General features: G+C 59.4%; 1 protein-coding gene across 2 annotated transcripts in view; it reads right to left on the bottom strand.

Moving 5' to 3' along the window:
* PCSK5 (proprotein convertase subtilisin/kexin type 5) overlaps window positions 1-12,460 on the bottom strand; it is a 44,744-nt gene that overhangs the window by 5,804 nt on the left and 26,480 nt on the right. For both annotated transcript variants that reach the window (XM_032951408.2, XM_032951418.2), the window contains exons 8-15: window positions 8,611-8,783; window positions 7,395-7,607; window positions 6,630-6,730; window positions 5,726-5,829; window positions 4,791-4,908; window positions 1,942-2,130; window positions 1,133-1,272; window positions 641-832 (exon numbers count right to left, since the gene is read on the bottom strand). In XM_032951408.2, the coding sequence (XP_032807299.1) occupies window positions 641-832; window positions 1,133-1,272; window positions 1,942-2,130; window positions 4,791-4,908; window positions 5,726-5,829; window positions 6,630-6,730; window positions 7,395-7,607; window positions 8,611-8,783 (1,230 nt within the window). The remainder of the gene's footprint in view (window positions 1-640; window positions 833-1,132; window positions 1,273-1,941; window positions 2,131-4,790; window positions 4,909-5,725; window positions 5,830-6,629; window positions 6,731-7,394; window positions 7,608-8,610; window positions 8,784-12,460) is intronic.

The following is a 12,460-nucleotide window of genomic DNA, read 5'->3' as shown; positions in this document are numbered from 1 at the left end:
CTCGCCACTGATGTTGGCGGACACAGGAAGAGGACACGCAGAGACGAGTATTGCCCTTCGGGCGCTCAACCACGGTTTAAAATATTTTTCTTCATTTTGAATTCGTGTCCGAAATGGTGACGAGCAACAGAGCACCCGGTGGACGGTGGCGTCCGCGGGCACGGTTCACCGCTCGCTCTGCGGGCGGTGAACCCCTGTGCTGCCCGACTCGGCCTGGCCTCTGGAGTTTTCACTCGGCCAACAACGTGTGAACGCAAACCGGTAGATACGCACGGCGCCTGGTGACGCTGCTCCTGCTGCGTTGGCAGTGGTGCACGATCACGAATAATAATAACACAAACTCGGCACTTTCATCAACAGCAACGTGGCTTGGAAAAATATACGATGGGCGAAAATTTCGGGCAATAGCCCCTTGATCATAGCTTATAAATAGGGAGGCCAGAGATATTGACTGTGCTGTGAAGGACCATTATCTGAAACGTTGCCTGTTATATATTTTTAATTTCAAAGCCACGATGCTGTTGACAAATACGTTGAGGTTTTCCTTAAATGACTACATTTGCAGGGGCTAAGTCCTGCTAACCCTAGTGGGGGGCAAGGCCCGTGGGGGAGCGTGGGGCGGGGGGGGGGGCGGCGTCACCGCTGTACTCGGTCTCCTCTGAGTAGTCCTCGTATTCGACGTCGTGCGCCGCCGCCGCGTGCTCCGTGGGGTTGGCCGGCTCGGGCGAGCGGTCGCGCTCCACCTTCCCCGCCGGGCCCCCCGCGCCGCCCTGCCACGTGTAGGGGGGCTCCGCTGTGCCGTGCAGGATCAGAGACCACTCCTTCAGCTTGCCTGGCACGCACACGCAGAGGCGGAGATCCCTCGTGTGGCCTTGACAAGCCGTCGGGGCGAGTGCTTTCAGCAAGCGGCACCTATGAAGGCCGGCACGGCGCACGAGGGGGTGGGTGGCCAGCATCACGCCCGGCCGCCGCTGTGTCCACGGCGCCGATATTACACACCGCACCAGGTGCTCATTTGGGACTGCGTCGACCGGTTCAGACATTCGTCACCGATGCTGGCCATCGTCGCCGTCGTTGCCATCGTCGCCATCGTCGCGGTCGTGGCCCAAGTGGTTGCGGGCGGCAGGCTCACCCAGCACGCGGGGGTTGCGGAAGTAGTTGGAGGGGTTGTCGTGGATCTCCAGCGTCCACGTGCCGGCCGCTCTCTCTCCCCAGCAGTGCGACGTCATGAACTCCCAGTTCTTGAAGCCCTCCTGGGAGTTGTCAAAGGCCCTGGCTCCCACACAACAACCACAACCACCACGACCGCGGTCATTCTCTACTACGTGGAAGTGACATCACCGCCGCGCTCGTGACGCGACCAGCGGCAGCGTGCTCGCCGCTCGTCGTTGCACGGGTTCATGGCCCCAATCTGGCGGCCGCCCCGGTTAATGCTGTGGGTGTACGAGCCGGAACACCACCACACGTCTGCTTGTCGGTGGATGTTAAATGGCATCGTGGTCCAACTTTGCCAAAATCGAAAAATTACTCGCAAAATTTGCTTAATTGGGAAATGCGCAGCAATCATTGCCCCCAGCTCTGAAAGCCTGACAGGACCCTCCTGAAGAAGAGTCTTGAGACTCGGTGAGGCGTTCCCGGGTAAACGAGTGGAATGATCACATTGACGTGCGAGGAGAGAGGCTCCCGGGTTGTGCAGCACGCGCGCACACATTGAAGTTCGCAGCAGGTGGCGCTCCGCACTGAAGCCCAAACCCCACAGCGCGTCGACTTGATTTTGTTTAACCAGATGAGGGGCTCAAGAGACCGGGATAGAGTTACCCGGGTCACCAACGATGTCAAAAGCAACTGACGTAAAAACAAAACCACAGCAGCGAAGCAAATAGAAATCGAGGCAAAAGCGACCGGCGTCGCAAGAGAGATCGTCGCGCATTAAGGAAGCACCTCTTGGCCAGCAGCTGGGACTTGGTGCCGGAGGGCGACGTGAGGTAGATGGAGAGGTCGCCGCGACGCGGGTGGGAGATGGTGACGCGCACCACCACGTGCTCCAGGAAGACGACGCGCTGCGCCGCGTTGTCGGCGCAGCCCGTGGCCTGGTGCACGGCCGTGAGGGTCTGGCTCGAGCGGATGAGCCTGCCCCAAGCAACCGCACCGCGCGCGGCGTCAAGCGCCGTGCCACGTCGACGCGCGGCAATCGGTGCCGAACCGCGGCGGACTTCGCGGCGCGGCACCACGGCCGCGCCGCGCATCGCACGGTCGGTGCAGCTGGCAGGCACGGGGGCAGTGGCGGAAGGTTGGGGGAGGATTCAACCTCCCACCCCGCTACCGACAAGGTGCCATGATGGACAACGCCTGTGATCTGGCGCTTGGCAGTACGTGCGGCTGTGAGATTAGTGGGGAGCGGTAGTGTAGCGGTTAGTGCCCTGCACTACGAACCCAAGGACCCCAGTTCGATTCCCGCTCACTGCCAACACCAGTAATGATTATCGTAACCGGTTCTGGGCCTCCGCTTCAAATGAGTATCAGGTGTGATGTGTAAACGTTGCCACCGGGGAGACAAAGGCGGTCCCGCATGGTGCTCGCCACCAACTCCTCGTGTACCGTGCTGGCCTTCGTAGGTGCTCGCTGACAGCGCGTGCCTCAGTCTGTTAGGGCTATGCCGGTTTTATTTTTGCCTTTGCTGTAAGATTTGTTGTACTGCCAGGGGACAGCATCGGAGACTCGTGCAGCCTGTGAATCGTTGCGTTGACTTTTGAGCGTTATACCCATGTAGTGCGTGGCGGATTTGCTCCGGGCACTCCAACAAAAGGCAAGTCTATATTTACAAAATTATTGGCCAAGCATCCCAATGCAGGACACTGAAAAAATTCAACCTTGAGGCCGTCTGCCAAATATTATTATCACGCCCTCTGCAAGTTAAGTTGTCCTCCGCCCCCGGTCATGGATTTAAAGCATAAGTTGTGGGGCGGGGCGGGGGCATCTCATAATCCGATTGGTCCGTGCGCATACGGCTTCGTACAACGTCACAGACAGCGGACACAGGTGTGGGCTGCCGTGGCTATGCCCCCCCCCACCCCCATTCTCCCATGGGCCCCCCAGGACGGTTCCAAGCACCGGGGCCTCAATCCAACACCGAGCGAGGCCCAGCGCCAAGGCAGTCAAGGCCAAGGCTGCGGCCCCCAGACGCATTCCTTGTTTTGTTTTCCGTTTCGTCTCTAGACCCCCCCTCCCGCCACCCCCCACACAATCGTTTGCCAGTCACGTGGCAATCGTCTGCACGTTCGTTCCGCCGAGGCCGCCGTTCTGTCTGCACAATCCACGATCGTCCCTCCCCAGCGGCTCCCAGCACCTGCTGCTGCTGCACCGACAACATCAGCAGCAGCACCAACAAACAGCACCAGCAGCGCTGACAACATCAGCAGCAGCACCAACAAACAGCAGCAGCACCAACAAACAGCACCAGCAGCACCAACAAACAGCAGCAGCAGAGGTTTGTGGATCACGCAGAGATTTCTGAAACTCTTTAGGCTACAAGATGGCCTGGAAAAAGTGTCAGAGCAAGTGGGACCAGCTGCTGCTGCCACTGCCGCTTCACTCGACAGGAAGTGACTGTGGAAGTGGCTGGAAAAGAGGAAGCTGCAGGCGGCAGTAGGGTGAGCGAGCCGGGGCTGGTGGGGGTGAGTGGGGTGAGTGGGGTGAGCGAGCCAGGGCTGGTGGGGGTGAGTGGGGTGAGTGGGGTGAGTGAGCCAGGGCTGGTGGGGGTGAGTGGGGTGAGCGAGCCGGGGCTGGTGGGGGTGAGTGGGGTGAGCGAGCCAGGGCTGGTGGGGTGAGTGGGGTGAGCGAGCCGGGGCTGGTGGGGTGAGTGGGGTGAGCAAGCCGGGGCTGGTGGGGGTGAGTGGGGTGAGCGAGCCAGAGCTGGTGGGGGTGAGTGGGGTGAGCGAGCCGGGGCTGATGGGGGTGAGTGGGGCGAGCGAGTCAGGGCTGGTGGGGGTGAGTGGGGTGAGCGAGCCAGGGCTGGTGAGGGTGAGTGGGGTGAGTGGGGTGAGTGGGGTGAGCGAGCCAGGGCTGGTGGGGGTGAGTGGGGTGAGTGGGGTGAGTGGGGTGAGCGAGCCAGGGCTGGTGGGGGTGAGTGGGGTGAGCGAGCCGGGGCTGGTGGGGGTGAGTGGGGTGAGTGGGGTGAGTGGGGTGAGTGGGGTGAGCGAGCCAGGGCTGGTGGGGGTGAGTGGGGTGAGCGAGCCAGGGCTGGTGGGGGTGAGTGGGGCGAGCGAGCCAGGGCTGGTGAGGGTGAGTGGGGTGAGCGAGCCGGTGCTGGTGGGGGTGAGTGGGGTGAGTGGGGTGAGTGGGGTGAGCGAGCCAGGGCTGGTGAGGATGAGTGGGGTGAGTGGGGTGAGTGGGGTGAGCGAGCCAGGGCTGGTGGGGGTGAGTGGGGTGAGTGGGGTGAGTGGGGTGAGCGAGCCAGGGCTGGTGGGGGTGAGTGGGGTGAGCGAGCCGGTGCTGGTGGGGGTGAGTGGGGTGAGCGAATCGGGGCTGGTGGGGGTGAGTGGGGTGAGTGGGGTGAGTGGGGTGAGTGGGGTGAGCGAGCCGGGGCTGGTGGGGGTGAGTGGGGTGAGCGAGCCGGGGCTGGTGGGGGTGAGTGGGGTGAGTGAGCCGGGGCTGGTGGGGGTGAGTGGGGTGAGCGAGCCGGTGCTGGTGGGGGTGAGTGGGGTGAGTGGGGTGAGCGAGCCGGGGCTGGTGAGGGTGAGTGAGGTGTGTGGGGTGAGTGGGGTGAGCGAGCCGGCGCTGGAGGCACCCACCGGTTGCTGCGCTCCGCCGACTCGACGCACACGTGCTGCGGGGGCAGCGGCCGCCACTTCTCCGCCTCCATCACCATGGCGCCCGCGTCCATCAGCCCAAACCCGTACAAGTGGCTCACTGTGGGGGCAAGGCGGGGGGGGAGGGACCATGGGTGACAGGCACAAACAGTGAATGTGCTTACTTGAGGTGGTGCACATCTTCTAGTCAGAGCCTAGAACCAGTGCGGGAAATTCGACATTCCCATGTCGGAGGCAAGTATATACAACAACTTTTAACTTCCCTTCAAAGTGGTACGTATTTTATGGACCCCCAGATGGATAATGATAATGCGCTGAGTCAACCCCCAAGCAGGATTTGAACTTGCAGCCTTCTGACTGCAAGCTGCTCGCTCTGCCGCTGTGCGTGCGTGTGTGTGGTGCACACTTTGCACGTAGTGCGTGCGTGCGTGTGCACGCCTGGGAGCGGTAGTGTAGCGGTTAGCGCGCTGCGTTATGAACCTGGCGACCCAGGTTCGATTCCCGCTCACGGCCAACACCAGCGACGATTATCTGAACCGGTCCTGGGCCTCCCCTAGGTCGACTCAGCCTCAAATGAGTACCTGGTGCGGTGGATAAAAACATTGCCACTGGGGAGACTAAGGCGGTCGGGCGTGGTGCTGGCCACCCACCCCCTCGTGTACCGCTCCGGCCTTCATAGGTGCTCGCTAACAGCACTCGCCCCAAAAGTCAGTTCAGTCTATATGGAGGATCTTTGTTTCTTTGTTTTGTGCGTGCATGTGTGTGCATGTGTGTGCATGTGTGTGCATGTGTGTGCATGCGTGTGCGTGCGTTCGCGTGCGCGTATGTGTGCGTGCGTGCGTGTGTGCGTGTGTGCGTGCGTGCGTGTGTGCGTGTGTGTGCGTGCATGCTTGCGTGCTTGCGTGTGTGTGTGGTACCCCGGTGTCCGGCCCCATTGGTTTTCCAGTCGGGAGCGTGGAGGTTGTTGGAGCGTGAAGTCTTCACCACGATATGCTGCACGTCGCGCCACGTGAGCCCGGGGCTGAATGCACGCACAACAAAGACAAAGATCCCCTGTATAGCCTTTAACAGACTGTTGGGGTAAATGTTATTAGCGAGTAGCACTTATGAAGGCCAGAACGAGGGGGTGGCTGGCCAGCAAACATGCCCGGCCGTGTATGTCTCTCTCATGGTGATGTTTGTACTCCAGGTACTCATTTAAATTCGAGTTTACCTAGGGGAGGTCCAGGACTGGTTCCGACGATCGTCACCGGTGTTGGCCGTGAGCGGAAATCGAATTAGGGTCGCCGAGTTCATAGTGCAGCGTAGCGCTAATCACTAAACTACCGCTCCCCACACACAAGTACACACACACACACCTACAGGCACATCACACACCCGTGCAAACGCTCAAACTCCAATAACATCAGCAAAAGGAAGCACCTCTTGGCAATACGTGACGGTGATGTCACCACGGCGATTGTGCCAGCTCAAATGCCCCCTCATTGATTCCACGTGAAGTGGTGGAAACATCGTTGGCAGGAGGCCAGTGGGATAGACCCAGGTGTTATGGTGTTAACTGACAGATGTGATTAGGAGTGGCAGACACACCAACCCGCACATCATTGCGCTCACACTCTCTGCACCACGCACTCCCCTTCGCGCGTGCGCACCCTCACACACCCTCGCACACGTCTCGCACGCACGCATTCACGCGTACACGTGCTTTTATAACTTTGGTGACCCAGGTAACTCTAGCAAATTAGTCTCTCTTAAGTCCTTGCCTGGCTCAACTCGAAACTACACCTGCACACACCCCCCGCCACGCCGCCGCCCACTCACTTGGCCTCGAGGGCAAGGGCGATGATCCCGGCCGCCATGGGCGCGGACGCTGAGGTGCCCGTGTGGCCGTCCGTGCACTTCTGCCGCAGGTCCGTCGTGATCTACGCTCGCGCAAAGCACGCGGGGGGCTGTTTGTCGCTGGCTCGCGTCACGTCGTCGTCGTCCCGTGTGCGACCGTGCTCGGCGGCCGCCGTTCGCCACCGAGTGGCGGTGCTTGTGCCAGACAAGGTGCACCTTGAGGCCACGTGCAGCGTCGAAGGGTTGCTTGTTGGCAGGTCACGGGACAAAACCCAGGTGCCGTGGCCTGACTGACTGAGATGACTGGAAGATATCCCGCCTGTGCCCCCAAATGTGCCACACCGACACTCAAGCACGCTTGCCCATCGCGGCCTGCGCTTCCGATAGCTACGCCCCAAGCCGTCCCCAGGGTACGGCGAATCGGGGCGATCGCCCCGGGCCCCGCGCTGAGGTCACGGTGTCAGTTGTAATACTTCCGGTTTAGTTTGGAGGGGCCAGGGCCCCGCAACCCCCTATAGACAGCACCGGCTTTGCCACTGCCACACACACAGACACACGGATGAAGACGCGTGCATGTGTGAACCCAACCCTGGCACCCCCAACTTGGCCCGCAACATGTCGGTGCAATGGTCGTTATTGCGTTGAGCTCTCCTGCAGGGTTCTGCAGTGTTGATAATGGACCTCGCGCTGACAGGGAAAACGCGTCTGTGTTTGGTCTCCGGTGGAGGTGGTGGAGGCCCCACTCACGATCTTGCGGTCGTAGGCCTCGCCGCTGCTGTAGGTGGTGGCCAGTGTGGAGGCGCACTCCTCCAGGTACCAGGGCTTCTTGCCACTCTCCGTGGAGCTCGAGATGGAGATGGTGAAGATGCTGTTGGTGTAGCCGTCGCACGAGCAGTGGTCGCGGCTGCGCCCGCCGTTGCCCGAGGCCCACACGTAGATGGAGCCGAGGCCGCCCCGGCCCTGGGCACGCGACACAAGCATGGCACGGCTCAGTGGCGCTGGAGGGTGAGGCCGTCGCGTTGGGTCGATGAAGAGCAAACTCGTTAGGAGACTCGGTTCTAAGCGAGTCGGAACAGTCTGAGTGTTTGTTATCGCACGCTTCTACGAGTCCAAGTGCATCACGAAATTCGCCACGCCGACGATGCACGCGGCGAGCTCGCTGGAAGACTGCTTTGGACTCGAGAATGGAGCCATAAAATCTGCCACTGGTAGGCGCATCGCGCGGGTGCAACAGAAGCAGCAACAGCAGCATCAAGAGCAGCAGCAGCAGGTTGGACTGCATATCGTAGACGGCGTCGATAGAGGTCCGTTGAGGCCGCTACGCACAAGGAGTTGGTGAACTGCAGACACAGCCACTCACCCAGCGCCCCTTTCAATGTTTATTTGGGGCAGTGCAAAGTTACGCGGACCATGGTTTGGTGTTCCTCATGGTTCTATACACACACACACATGCGCGCGCATGTTCACGTGCTGACTATACACAGCAATTACAAAGTACTATACACACAAACAAACACACAAGTACGCACACAAACACAGAAGTCTATTTCCTCTGTAATCTCACCCACAGCAGGGCGCTGAAGTGTCGACCGCCCCTCCCCAGGGTGGTTACCGAGTGCCACGAGACTCCCCGGAACCCCCAGCCAGGTGCAGCCAAGGCTCCTTGGAGCCTTCTCTGGGTACCCCTCTAGGCTCTGTGTGGGGGGATCCTCGCGTTGCTCACAGGGGGTCCCCAGGGAGTCCATGTTTCCCATGGGCGAATCAAAGGGGTTCCCTGTGTGGGGCCCGCGTGGGGGTCAGTGTGGGGCCAGGGGGAGGGGGGTCTGTGGGGGTCCGTGGGGGTCTGTGGGGGGTCCGTGGCGGTCCGTGGGGGTCTGGGGGGGCCCGTGGGGCCCGTGCGAGTCCGTGTGGGGGTCCAAGCGGGGACCGCGGGAGTCCGTGGGGGGGGGGGGGGTCCATGTACCTTGCGGATGCCGGTCTCGAGGGCCCGGCGAGCGAGCGTGGCCGGCCCGTCCACGGTGCGACCGTCGTCGTCGGGACCCCAGCTGGCGCTGTACACGTCGATGTGCTGCGGGTTGACGCTGAGCGCCGTGGCCTCTACCATGTCCGTCACCTCGCCGTCCAGCATGCGCACACCTACGCACGCGCACGCTCAGTTGGGCAGGTGCGCACGCTCGCAGACAATCGCGACGGCACGCCGACGCTGCGACGTCCACGCACGCAGGCGCACAATTGTGCATCCACGCGTGCACACACACGCACGCGTGCACAAGCACACACGCACGCGTGCACACAAACACACGCACGCACAAGCACACACACGCGTGCACAAGCACACACACGCACGCGTGCACACGAGTCACACGCACGCATGGACCTGCACGAATACAAAGGCACAGGTGTAGTGGGGGCAGCCTCTTCATAGGGCAGAGGGAAAATGACGATGGATATGGACAAAGTTTACAGACACCGGGAAACTTGCGATTTTCCGGGCTGATTATGGATGATGGCTAGTAGTGGTGATGATGGGTGGTGGTGATGATGGATGATGGATAGTGGTGGTGGTGGTGATGATGGATGATGGGATGGCTATGACCGTGATGGATGATGGGCGGTGATAGATGAAGCATCATGATAATTTTGACGACGTTCCAAGTTCAGCAGCCACCGAGAGATGCGTGGAGAGAGAAAGTCCGAGGGCGGCTCCTCGTGTGGGACTCAAACCCCCGCTCCGGGGTTAATTAGAAAGCAATCTTCATGATCATCATCCGCCTAGCGTCAACCGGCCAGACCACACAGCGACAACAAAGACAAAGATCCCCCGTATAGCATTAACAGACTGTTGGGGCAAGTGCTGTTAGCGAGCACCTTTGAAAGTCGGCACGGCACACGCCCGACCGCCTTTGTCTCCCTAGTGGAAATGTTTTTACACATCGCGCTAGGTACTCATTGAGGCCGAGTCGACCTAGGGGAGGCCCAGGACCGGTTCAAATAATCGTCACTGGTGTTGGCTGTGAGTGGGAATCGAAACTGGCTCATCGGGTTCGTAGCGCAGTGCGCTAATCGCTACACCACCGCTCCCCAACGTACACACACAGGCACACACACAGGCACACACACACACAGGCAGGCAGGCACACACACACAGGCAGGCAGGCACACACACAGGCAGGCACACACACACAGGCAGGCAGGCACACACACAGGCAGGCACACACACACACAGGCAGGCACACACACAGGCAGGCACACACACACACAGGCAGGCACACAGGCACACACACACAGGCAGGCACACAGGCACACACACACAGGCAGGCACACAGGCACACACACACAGGCAGGCACACACACACAGGCAGGCACACACACACAGGCAGGCACACACACACAGGCAGGCACACACACACACAGGCAGGCACACACACACACACACAGGCAGGCACACACACACACACAGGCAGGCACACACACACAGGCAGGCACACACACACACACAGGCAGGCACACACACACACACAGGCAGGCACACAGGCACACACACACAGGCACACACACACACAGGCAGGCACACACACAGGCAGGCACACACACAGGCAGGCACACACACAGGCAGGCACACACACAGGCAGGCACACACAGGCAGGCACACACAGGCAGGCACACACACACAGGCAGGCACACACACACACAGGCAGTCGTGCTTCTATGAACAAGCCGAGGCGAGGCAGTTTGTGTGTTGCCGCTGTCAAGGGAGCCGAATGTTGATGGTGTTTAAGGAGCAGCCAATGAGCCTGGAGGCACCTGTCCCGTGAGGGACGGGAGGGGGCAGGGTTGCCCAGGCAAGTCAGGGTTAACCACAACTACTACTAATAATTATAATAATAAATAATAACTGTGTAACTATTCGAGACAGGAAGAGCCGGCACCACCCGACGGCACGCACGTCTTCAGGAGAAACACTTCACCTCTTCGCACGCACGCGGCCACACAGGCACAGATCCCCATGAGGCCTTGCAGGTTGCTGGGGCAAGTGCTCCTTCATGTCAGCTCATTGGCAGCGATGGCACCGATTTGCTCACCACCCAGCCAGTCTCGTGGCTGCACTTGGTCCCATTGCCTTCTCTTGTGAATATTTCACCGCCACATCGGTCCACGTGTCTTTCTGTCCTCCACTACTCCTATTTCCGCAGCATTTTCACAACTTTGCGTGCTTTTGTGAGCAAATGCTGTGAGTGAGCTTCTATTAAAGCTAACGTTAGATTCGAGGAAGTGGTGTGGCCAACGCCACGCCGAGCATCCAACATCTCTCCAGTATTGATGCTTTTACACAGCACACCAGATCCCCATGAAGGCCAAGTCGAGCTAAGATAGACCAGGGACTGGTCCAGATGTCCCTTGCCAACGTCGTTAGCCACAGCCAGGAATCGAACTCAGGAGACAGAGTTCACAGACCAACGCACTAACCACTGCACCACTACCGCAACCCCTCGTGATGGGGCCACACACTGACGCGCACTTGCAGGTCCACCCAGCCCACCCACCCAGCCACAACACTCACTGGGCTACCAGGTGATGAGAAATGCACAAGGCCACCCAACATCCCCACTCCCAGACCCTGACACAGAGGCTCACTGCTTGCAGGAACTCGCAAAACCAAGTCCCAGCACCGTCAACGCGCCCCATCTCCCTGGAGCTCGGCAGCCAAGCCGGGTTGAGGCTGGCCTAGTGCTTGAATGAATGGCCACCACCAGCGTTTGCCAGGTGCTGTAGGCGTGGCGCTGTGAGGCGTGAAAGCAGTGCGGCGCTGGGCTTTCTACGGGGTTCTCCGGTTTCCCCTTCCCATGTGGAGCCAAACTCCAATTCCTCGTGGCACTGGTCAAGCATCAATGTAGCAGGACCCTCCTGAAATATTCTCGAGACTCTGAGGCTTTGCTGGGTAAATAATGACCTTTTTCATTGTTACTATTATTATTAGAACCAGACGTCACGGGTTATCCGACGAGAGTGACTGGCAGATGCGCCGCCTGCACTCCGCCAACGTGCCAACAACTCGCTGTGTTCTGTGTTTTATCCTTCCGATGCTCTACTGATTGTTGTGAGCGTGGCTCCTCCACAACACTCCCACACAGCGTGACTCATTCCCGCCAGCCGGCTGCAAAGAAACGGAAAGGACATTTCCACTAAAATACCGAAATACAGAAGGGACAGGATCGGGGTTCTATTTTGTTAACAGACTGCAGCTAATTAAACCCTTAACTTAGCCCATGGGCGTGATGTAACTCTGACAAGTAACTACGAGGACAAATAGGAGCGCTGCACAATTGACATGATTTATGGGGAAACTTTACGACAGCAAAATGGGATTTGGTTTCAGTGGGGAAAAAAATCCACAATTGTGATTTATTCTACAGTTCAAAATCTCGAACGTGGTACGAGCTGGAGTGCAGCCTAGAGAAAGTGTTCAGCATGCGTGCAGCGTGCATGCAGCGTGCACGTGTGTAGATTCAACTACGTGTGTGTAGGGTATGTGCACTCGTCTAGAGTGAGTGTGGAGTGTATGCGTGTGTGGAGTGCGTATGATTCACGGAGTATGTGTTCAGTGGGAATTGGAGGAGGGGGGAGGGAGGGGGGGGGTCCAATGCATTCCTCGCAGCTGTGCCGCGCGACTCCAGCCGAGGTCCTAAGGAGGAGGAGGACTCGGCGTGGTTTTTTTTCTTTCTGGGCTGCGTTTGGTTTTAATCCGAGCGAGAAACCTCGGCGTGAACTTGCTCCGGTTTTTAAAATTCCTTCAGACTCCTCAGACAATCGAC

This window comes from Petromyzon marinus, chromosome 1 (genome assembly GCF_048934315.1).
Source record: "Petromyzon marinus isolate PM22_M1 ecotype Great Lakes invasive population chromosome 1, UKy_Petmar_22M1.pri1.0, whole genome shotgun sequence".
Taxonomy (NCBI): domain Eukaryota; kingdom Metazoa; phylum Chordata; class Hyperoartia; order Petromyzontiformes; family Petromyzontidae; genus Petromyzon; species Petromyzon marinus.
The sequence above is the reverse complement of the archived record's forward strand: the minus strand, read 5'-3'. Positions and strand labels throughout refer to the sequence as shown.